Here is a 13149-nt window from a genome sequence, read left to right on the forward strand (position 1 = left end):
CTAATTTCTGTATCAAAAAGAGAATATTTTACTCATACAATCCTCATCTTCTCTCCCAAACTTGTCCTCTTCCTGCATTCCTTTTCTTGGTAAATGGTTAATACCATCTAAAACTTAACCTTCCAAAGTCAACTAACCACCAATTTCTACTGATTCTATTCCCTAGAGTCTCTTTATTTCTGTCTACTTCTATCTCCAACAGCTACCATCATCCCTCATGTTGGAAGCTTCCAATAGCTTCCAAAAGAGTGTTCTTGTCTCTGAGATCCCTTCTCCCAATCAACCAATTCTCCACATTATGGCCAAAATGATTTTCCAAAGCACAAATCTGATCACATGACAACCCATCTTAAAAATCATTCAACTGCTTCCTATTGTTCTCAGAAGAAGCCCAAACTCTTCAGCATAGTTGTCAATATCTGGCCTGGCTTGCATCGTGCTACAATCTTTTATAGTACTCATATTGAACCTCTTGCAGTTTCCTCAATACACAGTACTCACTCACCATCCTCTGTAGAGCCTCCCAAGACTCCCTCAAAAGAAAATCAGATGACTTTCCAAAGCGATCTTTCAGCACCTTCTGCTTCTCCATTACCATACTTCCACACTATATAGGATTTTAATTACCTGTCTGTCTCCCCCAGGAAGCTGTAAGCTCCTTAAGGACAAAAACTATCTCACACATTCTTGTATTTCTTATCTAAAGCAGTATGCTTGCCTGGCGCTGACATATACTTCATGCTTGGTAAAGATCTGTTGAATGCATGAATAAATGAACAAATGAATGAATAAACTGCAAAGAAAGAGAAATTCAATGACCTACAATTTGTCATAATACTTATTAGTTACACTACATAGAAACCTTTATTCTGTCTACCTATAGCATGACCATATTTAAGTCATGAGCCTATCACAATTAACCTGTTTTCAGAAACATAAAGGCAGCTATACCATAAACTCAAAATTCAAATGAGCTTAAAAATTTACTGATGTCCTCCAGTTTAGACAGTATAAACCTACTACTTAAGTCATTTTTTGGAATACATATGTATCAGAATCATGAGATTCTATACATTTAAAATAAAATTATAACTACACATGTACTATTATATTATTTTCACAGGTAAAACACTGAGTTTGCTTTTTAACATAAATGAAAACTGCACTCATCACTGACTCACCGATTCTTTTCCAGCTCATTGTGTGTAGACCTAAAAGGAAAACAAAAAAGACCATTTAGCCACTTGCTGCTAAGGCTATGGAAAGGGGCATTAGTTACCGCTATACCACACCCAGTGAATTTCTTTAACAATGCAATATATAGTCAGACTTCTATAACCTCACTCATCAAGAAGAAATAGTCTACATTCATTAGAACTATTCATTCGGATACGGTGTCTTCAGTTAACAACTAACTCTTCTGACACTGGTGTTCACTGTTATTTTAATAAAATTAATACTAGCACATGTTCTCTTGCCTACTTCTAGTTTCCTACATTTTGTTTATTTGTAGATTTTTAATTCAAACACTATCCCATTTTTGTTTAAAAAGAAAAATGTACTTCTATGTCCTCTTCTACCTCCACTTGGTAACTCCTAAACATAAGGAGAAAAAAGTTTTGGCTAGCACAGAAGCTGACAGGCTTGCCTTACTGTTAAGTGATACAAATTCAAGCTTTCCTAACCTTTGTGTAAAATATAAACAAAGTTATACAAAGAAGAAAATAATATAAATAAAAGAAGATACATTAATAAAATCAAGAGACACACCTTTAAAAGACTGGGGATATACCTCAAAATGCTAACAATGGTTATTTTCTTTTTGTGACTTTTTTTCATTTTGCTTATCAGTATTTGTTATAATACTTATCAACTACTGAACAAATATAGTGTCTGTTAAACAGTGTGCTACGCAGTTAACATATTATTTCATTTTATCCCCAAACGACCCTTGTTTTTATAAGTAAGAATACTGAACCTCAGAGAGGTGGAGATAGGCTCTTGTCCCCAGAGTAGAAGTAGCAACCATGATTTAAGCCCAGGTCTTTCTTACTTCAAAACCCAAATTCTTTTTTTTTTTTTTTTAAGTTTTTATTTATTTATTTGAGAGACAGAGAAAGCACAAGCAGGGAAAGGGGCAGAGGAAGAAAGAGAGTAGTAAGCAGATTCACCGCGGAGCAGGGAGCCTGATGTGGGGCTTAATCCCAGGACCCTGGGATCATGACCTAAGCCAAAGTCAGACGCTTAACAACTGAGCCACCCAAGCACCCCCAAAACCCAAATTCTTAACTACCTGGTAGTTAAGGGCACAGACGATAAGGCCAGAGTGCTGGGTTCAAATAGTGTGTGGCCTAGTTAAAGTGCCTTCATTTCTCTGTGCTCAGTTTCCTCATCTATAAAATAGGAAAAGTAACAGTACGTGCCTCATGTGATTGTTATGAGGAATAAACAAATTTATACTGAACAGCAAAATATAACAAACTCTAAAGTTAGCTATTATTAGAATTATGTTATATGAGTTCTCTTAAATGAACATGTATTACTTTTATAAAAATTTAGCATTAATAACAGGAATTTTATAAAAGAGAATTTAAGTTCCTGTCACCAGATCTAAAACTTTAATCATTTAATATATCCTGGTTAATATCAAATGTCTTCAGAATATCACATTACTGATTACTTTAATCTGATTTATTATTCCAGTGGATATTTAACAATCACATTTCTAAACTTTAACAATAGGAGTGTTTTTGTCAGTCTCATAATTTGTAGAAATTTTACCCAATTTTTTTTTTAAAGATTTTATTTATTTATTTGACAGAGAGAGTGAGAAAGCACAAGCAGGGGGAGCAGGAGCAGGAGAGGGAGAGGCAGGCTTCTCACCGAGCAGGGAGCCCGATGCGGGACTTGATCCCAGGACCCTGGGATCATGACCCGAGCCGAAGGCAGACGCCCAACCATCTGAGCCACCCAGGTGCCCCTACCCACTGTTTTTTAGTTCAAAAGCCAAAAGTCTTCTTTGAGTTACTGTATCTTGTCCACTTTTTGCTTTCTTAACAGTTTTATAAGGTCCAAGTGACACAGGATGAAAAAGTCTAATGTTCATTTTCAAGAGATTATCTTAATAAAAGCATTTCTCCCTTAAGAGGTAGAAAAAAAAAAATCTTAAGATGCTTCAAGAGTTCAGCCAAATTAACAGCAAGGATATGTATAATTCAGGTGAAAGAAATCATAAAAACATAGAACTTTTAGTTTAACAGAGACTCAAGAGCTCAAAACCCAATAAATAAATTACAACCAAATAAATTAAAACCAAAGTTTTAAGTTCTTTTTTGTTTGTCAAAGTAAATCAGCAAATCAGAAGAAGAAAAGGACATATCTTAAAGAGATGTAAAACAAAAAATATTGTTCAAAATTTGAATGGGCATTCAATAATGAAATTCCCTACCACCTTGTAGTAAGTTTTGGTTTAACTGTCTTTATCTGAAGAAAACTTAGAACAAGTAAAACAAAAACAATGGAATATAAAGTAAGTAATAAATGGAAACAATCTATTTAGAGAGAGGTAGACTATTTACCATAAACTTATCCTAAACAGTTTGGAAATCCCACATATGGCCATAACTGCAAAATTATATATACCCAAAGATAACCAACTGTTGAATTCCAATATTGTATTAAGCCTATTGTCACCCACTGCTGTGAACAAAATTAAAACGGCAGTTCTTCCCACCTCTCTCAGACTTTTATCTTCTTTCTAAAAAAATATAAAATGATAGCCAAGATTATGAACTTTTCTCCACCAAACCAAGAAATGCATGTCATATCTAGTTATACCACTAGTAACATTTAACAACATTTCCAAAAACCACAAAACAAAAATGATCATGTATGTACTAATCTTTACCACACTGCCATGATCTTCCAATTTTTTTTTTAAGATTTTATTTATTTATTTGACAGAGACATAGCGAGAGCAGGAACACAAGCAGGGGGAGTGGGAGAGGGAGAAGCAGGCTTCCCGCGGAGCAGGGAGCCCGACGCGGGGCTCGATTCCAGGACCCTGGGATCATGACCTGAGCCGAAGGCAGACGCTTAACGATTGAGCCACCCAGGCGCCCCAATCTTCCAATTTTTAAAAAATTCATCAGTAGTACTTCTATTTTGATGGCTTTTTTGCCTGTAATCTTAAGTTAACATATACTTTGTTTCTTTAAGACTGTCTTAGGCTACAAGGAATCAAAGACAGTCTCTAGTTGGTAAATTTAAGACATGTATAGAAATTATTATAATTCAAGGCAAAATAAATATATGAAAAAAGGTACAAAGCATTGTGGGAGTTTAAAGTAGACAGAATTTACTTCCAAATGTGGTTTTCAGGATAAATTTTAGAAAAAGGTATCATTTGGTATGGATCTTAAATGATGACTATTTGCTACTAGTAGAGGCTGGACCTGGGGGAGGACATACCAAGTGGAAGGGAGCATAAGTAAGAAAGCATAGCTGGCCCACAACTATATGGTCAACTAATTTTCCAACAAAGCAGGAAAGAATATCCAATGGAAAAAAGACAGACCTTACCACAAATGGTGTTGGGAAAACTGGACAGCAACATGCAAAAGAATGAAACTGGATCATTTTCTTACACCATGCACAAAAATAAATTCAAAATGGATGAAAGACCTAAATATGAGACAAGAAACCATCAAAATCCTACAAGAGAACACAGGCAGTAACCTCTTTGACATCAGCCGTAACAACTTCTTATGTCTCCCAAAGCAAGGGAAACAAAAGCAAAAATAAACTACTGGGACTTCATCAGGATAAAAGCTTCTGCACAGCAAAGGAAACAATCAACAAAACTAAAAGTTAACCTTTGGAATGAGAAAAGATACTTGCAAATGACATATCTGATAAAGGGTTAGTATCCAAAATATATAAAGAACTTCTAAAACTCAATACCCAAAAAACAATCTAGTTAAAAAAATGGGCAGAAGACATGAACATTTTTCCAAAGAAGACATATTGATGGCCAGCAGACACATGAAAAGATGCTCAACATCACTCATCATCAGGGAAATACAAATCAAAACTACAATGAGATATCACCTCACACCAGTCAGAATGGCTAAAATTAACAGCACATGAAACAAAAGATCTTGGCAAGGATACAGAGAAAGGGGAACCCTCTTACATTGTTGGTGGGAATGCAAGCTGGTGCAGCCACTCTGGAAAACAGTATGGAGGTTCCTCAAAAAGTTAAAAACAGAACTATCCTATGATCCAGCAATTGCACTATTGGGTATTTACCCAAAGGATACAAAAATACTGATTCCAAGGGGCACATGCACCCCGATGTTTACAGCAGCATTATCAACAATAGCCAAATTATAGAAAGAGCCCAAATGTCCATCGACTGATGAATGGATAAAGAAGTTGTGGTATATGTATACAATGGAATGTTACTCAGCAATAAAAAAAAGATTGAAATCTTTCCATTTGCAATGACTTGAATGGACCTAGAGAGTATTATGCTAAAAGAAATAAGTCCGTCAAAGAAAAGCAGATACCACATAATTTCACTCTTAGATGTGGAATTTAAGAAACAAAACAGATGAACATGGGGGAGGGAAGAGAGAGAGGCAAACCATAAAACAGACTCTTAACTATACAGAACAAACTGAGGGTTGCTAGAGGGTAGGTAGGCAGGGTGATGAGTTAAATGGGTGATGGATATTAAGGAGGGTACTTGTGATGAGCACTTGGGGTGTTAGATGTAAGTAATGAATCATTAAACCCTACACCTGAAACTTACACTGTATGTTAACTAACTGAAATTTAGATAAAAACTTGGAAGAAAAAGAAATAAAATAAAATAAGCAGAGCTGTGAAGTCCAAAGCAAAACCAGAGAACAACAATATATAGGTCATAAAGATCTGTGGTGTTAGAGGAAAAAAGTCCTGAGTCTATTAACTCTTATCACTCACATTAGCTGTGTAACTTTATTTTTTTTTTTTAGAGATGTTTTTTACGTATTGACAGAGAGAGACACAGCGAGAGAGGGGAAACTAGCAGGGGGAGTGGGAGAGGGAGAAGCAAGCTTCCCAAGGAGCAGGGAGCCCGATTGGGGCTCAATCCCAGGACCCTGGGATCATGACCTGAGCTGAAGGCAGATGCCTAATGACTGAGCCACCCAGGCGCCCCTAGCTGTGTAACTTTAAACAAATTATTTAACTTCTCTGATTAACAGTGTCCTCATTTGTAAAACTGGAATAATAACATGTGGCTTGGCTGGATTACTGTAAGAATTAGAGAAAAATATGTAAAAGCATCTAACACATAAAACATTCAGTAAATGTTAGCCATTCCAACTACTCTTATTTTTTTTATTCTTTTTTTAAAGATATTTCTTTATTTATTTGACAGAGAGAGATAGCGAGAGAGGGAACACAAGCAGGGGGAGTGGGAGAGGGAGAAGCAGGCTTCCCGTGGAGCAGAGGGCCCGATGCGGGGCTCGATGCCAGGACCCTGGGATCATGACCTGAGCAGAAGGCAGATGCTTAACGAATGAGCTACCCAGGTGCCCCTACTTGTATTATTTTTAACAAAACTAAAAATATACTATCTAAAACAATCAAGTATACTACACGGATTAATAAATTGATAAATTCTCAATAACACTTGAAATTAACCTGGAAATAAACAAACCACCATAATGATGAAAAAATAAACTGAAAGAAAAGATAAGTGTTTTGGTCATTTAGTCAGCTGTGAAAACAGTTCAAGGTTTAGGGTATGACAGAGAGAAAGATGACTGATTATAGAAACACAAAGAAAATAATGATCCAAATAGTGCTGGCAATAAATGAGTATCACATACTAGCACACTTGGAAACAACCTCTTTGCTTCTCTGAGCCTATGTGTCCAGCCAAACCCTTCCAGTAATGTACCATTGCTATATTCAATTATGGGAAGTTGGTTCTCTGTAAAGTTGAGAAGTTCTAATAATCCACTGGGTTAGCCCACTTTTCTTCTCCAAATAAAATGCCCCTCTGAAAGCAAACACTAATGAATTGTATGCCTTTCAGACACCCTTACTCTGAATGCTTAACAACTTCCAAGCACAGAGAAAAGACATTTCTATCATTTTATCATTGAATCACAGGTAATCTTTCTCCACAAATAATATCCCTTTAAGAGAGACACGCTGATGAATTCACTATTTGAATGGGAATCATTATCTCAACCAGATCTGTGACTTTTTGCGGACTACAACACAGCTCTAATACATAAACTTTTAATTCTTTAGGGTGTAGTTTGGTGGCAGTCAATGAAATGAAGCATAGAATTGAAACTGAACAAAATAGTACAGTTTGGCTCAAGAGCAGTGCCACCATGGAAGAAAAATAAAAGCCCCCATTCCCAGAATTAATATTCTCTTCCAGCAAAAGAAAAGACCTCTCTCTCTTTGTTGAATTAATGAGCAAAACCCAAATCTGTTAACATTTTTGTTTCACTTGCTTTGTAAAATAAATGTTGCCCTCCACACAATGAAAATAACACATTCTCTGAAGCTAAACAAGCATCTTCCAATTGTATCCTAAAGTTTATATTTCCTCTACATATACTCAAAGGGCAAGAAAAACAGAAAATTTCAGCTACATTAGAGCAGGGATCTCCGAAGTATATTCCTGAAGGGGGCTGACAAGAATATAGAATTTTTTGCTGCTAGTGGTATAATACATTGTTCAATAAAGTTTGAAAAACACTGTAATAGAAGATCATGCTGACAATAAAGTAATTCTTTTTTAAATTAATTTTTATTGACATATAATTAACATACAGTGTTATATTAGTTTCAGATATACAACATAATGATTCAACAATTCTATACATTACTCAGTGCTCACCCAATAAGTGTAGTCACCAAACAATATTATTACAACTTTACTGACTATATTCCCTATGTCATACTCTTCATCTTCATGACTTATTTTTTTCTAAAGATTTTATTTATTTGAGAGAGAGAAAGAAAGCGCATATGCACATGTGGGGGGTGGGGGCAGAAGGAGAGAGAGAAGCAGACTCCCTGCTGAGCAGGGAGCCCAATAGGAGGCTTGATCCCAGGACCCCGAGATCATAACCTGAGCTGAAGACAGGCACTTAACCAACTGAGCCACCCAGGCTCAGCTTCATACCTTATTAAAGTAATTACTTCAAAACAGTAATTTTGTATATTTGCTTCTATCAAAAGTACACATTTTTATAAAAACCATTAAAAATAGTAAACCTTGAATATTACAGGCTTTTAGGAAAACTCCCTTATAAGAAACATACTGCTTCTTCCTTAACAATGACAAAAACATAACCACAATAACTAAAGCCACAGAAAAAGCAAGTGTCTAAAAAGGATGCATAACAATAACTACAATCAATAAAATTTCCCTTAAAACTTATATATCAAAGCTGAATATATACAATCCTTAGGACTCCATCTCCACTCATAGGCATATATCAAACTAATGTATGTTCATCAAAGGACATACAAAAGAATGCTATTTCTTTTCATACTAGCCAAAAACTGGAAACAAATGTCCATCGATAATGGAATGAATGAATAAACTGTGAAATACTCATACAATGTAATACTACAGAGCACTGAAAATAAATTATTATTCAATAACATGGATGAATCTTCATAATTTTAACATAATGCTGAATGAAAAAAGGCAGATACACAAAAATACACACAGCATAACTCCATTCATACAAAGTTCAAAACTGGCAAAATTAATTTACAGTATCAAAAGTTGGAATAGTGGTTACCTCAGGGAGGGGTTGACAGTGACTGGAAAGAGTCAAAGGGAAGGGTTTCTAAGAGTCTGTAATATTTTATTTCTTCACCTTTGTGAAAATTCATCCAGCTGTACACTTAGAATCTGTATTTTTCTGTATGTACATTTTCTCTTTTTTTAAAAGATTTTATTTATTTGACAGAGAGAGACACAGCAAGAGAGGGAACACAAGCATGGGGAGTGGGAGAAGGAGAAGCAGGCTTCCCGTGGAGCAGCGAGCCCAATGTGGGGCTCCATCCCAGGACCCTGGGGATCATGACCTGAGCCAAGCCGAAGGCAGACGCTTAACAACTGAGCCACCCAGGTGCCCCTGTATGTACACTTTCAATAAACAGGGGAAAAAATTTTAATTACATATGAACTGAATTCAGTAAAAAAAATTCTTATTTCAAATATACCAAACAACCTAATTTAAGCCTCTGATAAATCTTTTGGCTCACTACATAAACATGCAAGTTATACACTTTGTAAAGCATAATTTTCAATAAGTTTATAACTACTAAAATTACACAAAGTTCTCTAAGCACAATGGAATTAAATTAGAAATCAAAAATAATTAAGATATCTAGAAAAACAGCAATATTTGGAAGGTAATCCACAAATCAGAAAACAAAATGCAGAGAAATTAGAAAATATTCTGAATAATAAAAACACAACATATCAAAATTTGTTGGATGTAGCTAAAGCAATGCTCATACAGTAATGTTTAGCTTTAAATTCTCCTATTAGAAAAAAAAGAAAGGTTCAAAATCAATGGTCTTTCACCTTAAGAAGCTACAGAAAGAAGAGCAAGTTAGACCCAAAGAAATAGAGGAAGGAAGTAAGAAGTCACAGGTTAAAGAACAAATCACAAAGAAATCAGAAAATATCTTCAGAAGGATGATAAAGAAAATGCAACATATCAAAATTTGTTCAATGCAGCTAAAGCAGTGCTTCAAGAGAAATGTTTAGCTTTAAATCCTTATGTTGGGGGTGGAGTCTAAAATCAATGCTCTGAGATTTCACTTTTAGAAGCTAGAAAAAGAAACTAAACTGAAAGAACATAAGCAATGGTTCTCAACTGTGGGCTATTCTGCTCATCAGCAGATATTTGGCAATGTCTGGAGACATTTTCTGCTATTACAACTAGGAAATCTACTGGCATTTTGTGAGGAGAGGTAAAGGATGCTGCTAAACATCCTATGATGCTCAAAACAGAATTATCCGGTCAAAATTGTCAATAATGCCGAGGCTGAGAAACTCTGAAGTAGAGGAAAGAAATAATAAAGCCAAGAACAGGAATGAACAAAATAAGAAATAGGAAACAATAGAGACTATCAATAAAACCAAAAGTTAACTTTAAAAAAGTCAGTAAAATCGATAAATTTCTAAGACTGATGATGAAAAAAAGACAGAAATTACTAATACAAAAAAATCATATCAGGATGAAAGAGTGCACATCCCTATAGATCCAACAGATATTACAAGGATGATAAGAGAATATTATGAACAACTTTAAGTCAAATTCAAACAACTTAGATGAAATGGACAAATTTCCTGAAAGAATACAAATTATTAAAACTGACTCAAGAAGAATTAGAAACACTGAATACTCTTATATCTATTAAAGATACTGAATTCATAATCAGAAACCTTCCCACAAGAAAACTCCAGGCCCAGAAGTTTTCATTGGCAAGTGTTATTAAGCATTTAAGGAATAAATAATACCAATCCTACATAAAATCTTTCAAAAGATAAAGAAAGAGGGAACATTTCCCAACTCATTTTGAGGCCAGTATTATCCTGGTAGTGAAACCAAAGAAATGACATTGGGAAAAAACAAAACAAAATAAAAAAACAGATTACTATCCTTCATGACACAAGAATCCTTAACGAACTATTAGCAAATTGAAGCCAACAGCAAATAGAAAGAATCAGTTTTATAATTAAAAATTTGGTCTTTGTCCCAACTTCGTGGAACCTTGGAATTTCCAAAGATATAGGAGTGTCTACATTATTCACGGTGGGCCCTGGACCACCACCTGAGTTTATGCTAAAGAGATGACTCGAACTGAGGGCTGGTCACGACAGAAAGACGAACTGTGTGGTTAGAGGGTTGGGGCTTTGAGCCACTCGCATCACCTGACTTCCTAACCTCCAGGGAGAGAACGGTCACTAGAGACTGAGTTCAATCATGTGGCCAGTGATTCAATCAATTATGACTACAATGATTTTGAAATAAAAACTCTGGAATCTGAGGCTCAGGTGAGCTTCCTAGTTGGTAAACACATCAATGTGTCGGGAAGGTAAAGCATCTTGATTCCACAGGGAAAGGACACAGAAGGTCCATGTTCCCAACTCTCCCAGACCTTGCCCTATATTTCTCTTCATTTGGCTGGTCCTGATTTATATTATTTACAATAAAATTTGTAGTCATAAGTATAGTGCTTTCCTGAGTTCCGTGCGTAGTTCTAGTGAATTACCAAACCTGAGGGGATTAAGGACCCCCAGATTTGTAGCCAGTTAGTACAGCTGGCATCTGTAGTGAGGGCAGTCACGCTGAGAACTGCACCCTTAAACTTGTGGACACTGCGCTAACTATGGGTGGTTGGTGTCAGTATCACAAAATACACCACGACCAAACCGAGTTTATTCCAGGAATGCAAGATTGACTTAAGATTCAACAAAAATACCAATCAATGTAGCGGACCACATTAACAGAATAATTTGAAAAATATAATCTCAACAAATGCAGAAAAATCATTTAACAAAATTCAACATCTATTCATGATAAAAAAAAAAAAACAAAAAACACCTCAGTAAATTAGGAAAGAAAGGAATTTCCCGAACCGGTGAAAAGGCATCTACAAAAAGTACAGTTATCATACTCAATGGTGAAAGAATGCAAGTTTTCTCAAGATTAGGAACAAAAAATGTTCACTCTCACCACTTCTATTCAGCACCGTATTAGGGGTCCTCACCAATAAAATAAAGCAGAAAAAAGAAACATCATACAGAATGGAAAGGAAGAAGTAAAAATATCTGTACTGCAAACAGATTTATTATCTATTTAGAAAATCCTAAGGAATATACAAATTATTAGAACTAATATACCAAATTCAATTGCCATTTACAATAGCATCAAAGATTAATAAATACCTAAGGATAAATTTAACAAAATATGTACATTACTCACATTCTGAAAAACTACAAAATATTGCTGAACTATGAAAACATCTAATTGAGTAATGGAGAGACATACCATGTTCATAAATCAGGAAATTCAGTATTGTTCTGATGTGTGAGGCCTCTCTAAATTAACCTAGAGATTCAGTGCAATCCCAATCAAAATTCTAATAGGTTTTATTGTAGGAATTGACAGGCAGATTCTATAATGTATATTAAATTGCAAAAGACCTAGAATAGTCAAAGGAACTTCTGAAAAAGAAGAACGACACTGGAAGACTTACACACCTGATTTCATGATTTATTAAAACAAAACAAAACAAAACAAAAAAAACAACTACAGTAGGGTGCCCGGGTGGCTCAGTCAGTTAGGTGTCTACCTTCGGCTCCAGTCATGGTCTCCGGGTCCTGGGATTGAGCTGGCATCTGGCTTCCTACTCAGCAGGGAGTCTGCTTCTTCCTCTCCCTCTGCCCCTCCCCCCAACTCGTATACTCTCTCTCTCTCTCTCTCTCGTTCTTTCTCAAATAAATAAATAAAATCTTAAAAACCTACAGTAATGGGGGCGCCTGGGTGGCTCAGTCGTTAAGCGTCTGCCTTCGGCTCAGGTCATGATCACAGGGTCCTGGGATCGAGCCCCACATCGGGCTCCCTGCTCAGCGGGAAGCCTGCTTCTCCCTCTCCCACTCCCCCTGCTTGTGTTCCCTCTCTCTCTGTGTCTCTCTCTGTCAAATAAATAAAATCTTTGAAAAAAAAAATAATAAATAAATATTCTGATCAATGGACCAATCATAGATTCACACGTATGTGGTCAACTGATTTTTTACAAAGATCCTAAGGTAGTTCAATGGAGAAAGTAGAATCTTTCAAAAAAAAAAAAAAAGTGTATTTGCCAAAAAATGAACTTTAGCCTTTGCCTCACACCTTCTACAAAAATTAACTCTATATGAAACTTAAATCTAAATATGAAACCTAAAACTATAAGACTGCTAGGAGAAAAGAGAAAATTTTTCATGATTTTGGATTATGCAAAGATTTTTTTAGGACATTAGAAGCATGAATAATAAAACACAAACATAAACTGAACTTCATCAAAATATGCAACTTTGATTCTTCAAAAGACACTGTT

General features: G+C 35.6%; 1 protein-coding gene across 3 annotated transcripts in view; it reads right to left on the bottom strand.

The window, feature by feature from the left end:
• The window catches only part of MXI1 (MAX interactor 1, dimerization protein), an 83108-nt gene that overhangs the window by 36844 nt on the left and 33115 nt on the right, over positions 1–13149 (bottom strand). For 2 of the 3 annotated variants that reach the window (XM_036070024.2, XM_036070026.2), the window contains exon 3: positions 1182–1211. The exons of the other annotated variant lie outside the window; for it this stretch is intronic. In XM_036070024.2, coding sequence (XP_035925917.1) covers positions 1182–1211 — 30 coding nt within the window. The remainder of the gene's footprint in view (positions 1–1181; positions 1212–13149) is intronic. 3 annotated transcript variants of the gene reach the window in all.

Source organism: Halichoerus grypus, chromosome 7 (assembly GCF_964656455.1).
Source record: "Halichoerus grypus chromosome 7, mHalGry1.hap1.1, whole genome shotgun sequence".
In the NCBI taxonomy this organism is placed as follows: Eukaryota; Metazoa; Chordata; class Mammalia; order Carnivora; family Phocidae; genus Halichoerus; species Halichoerus grypus.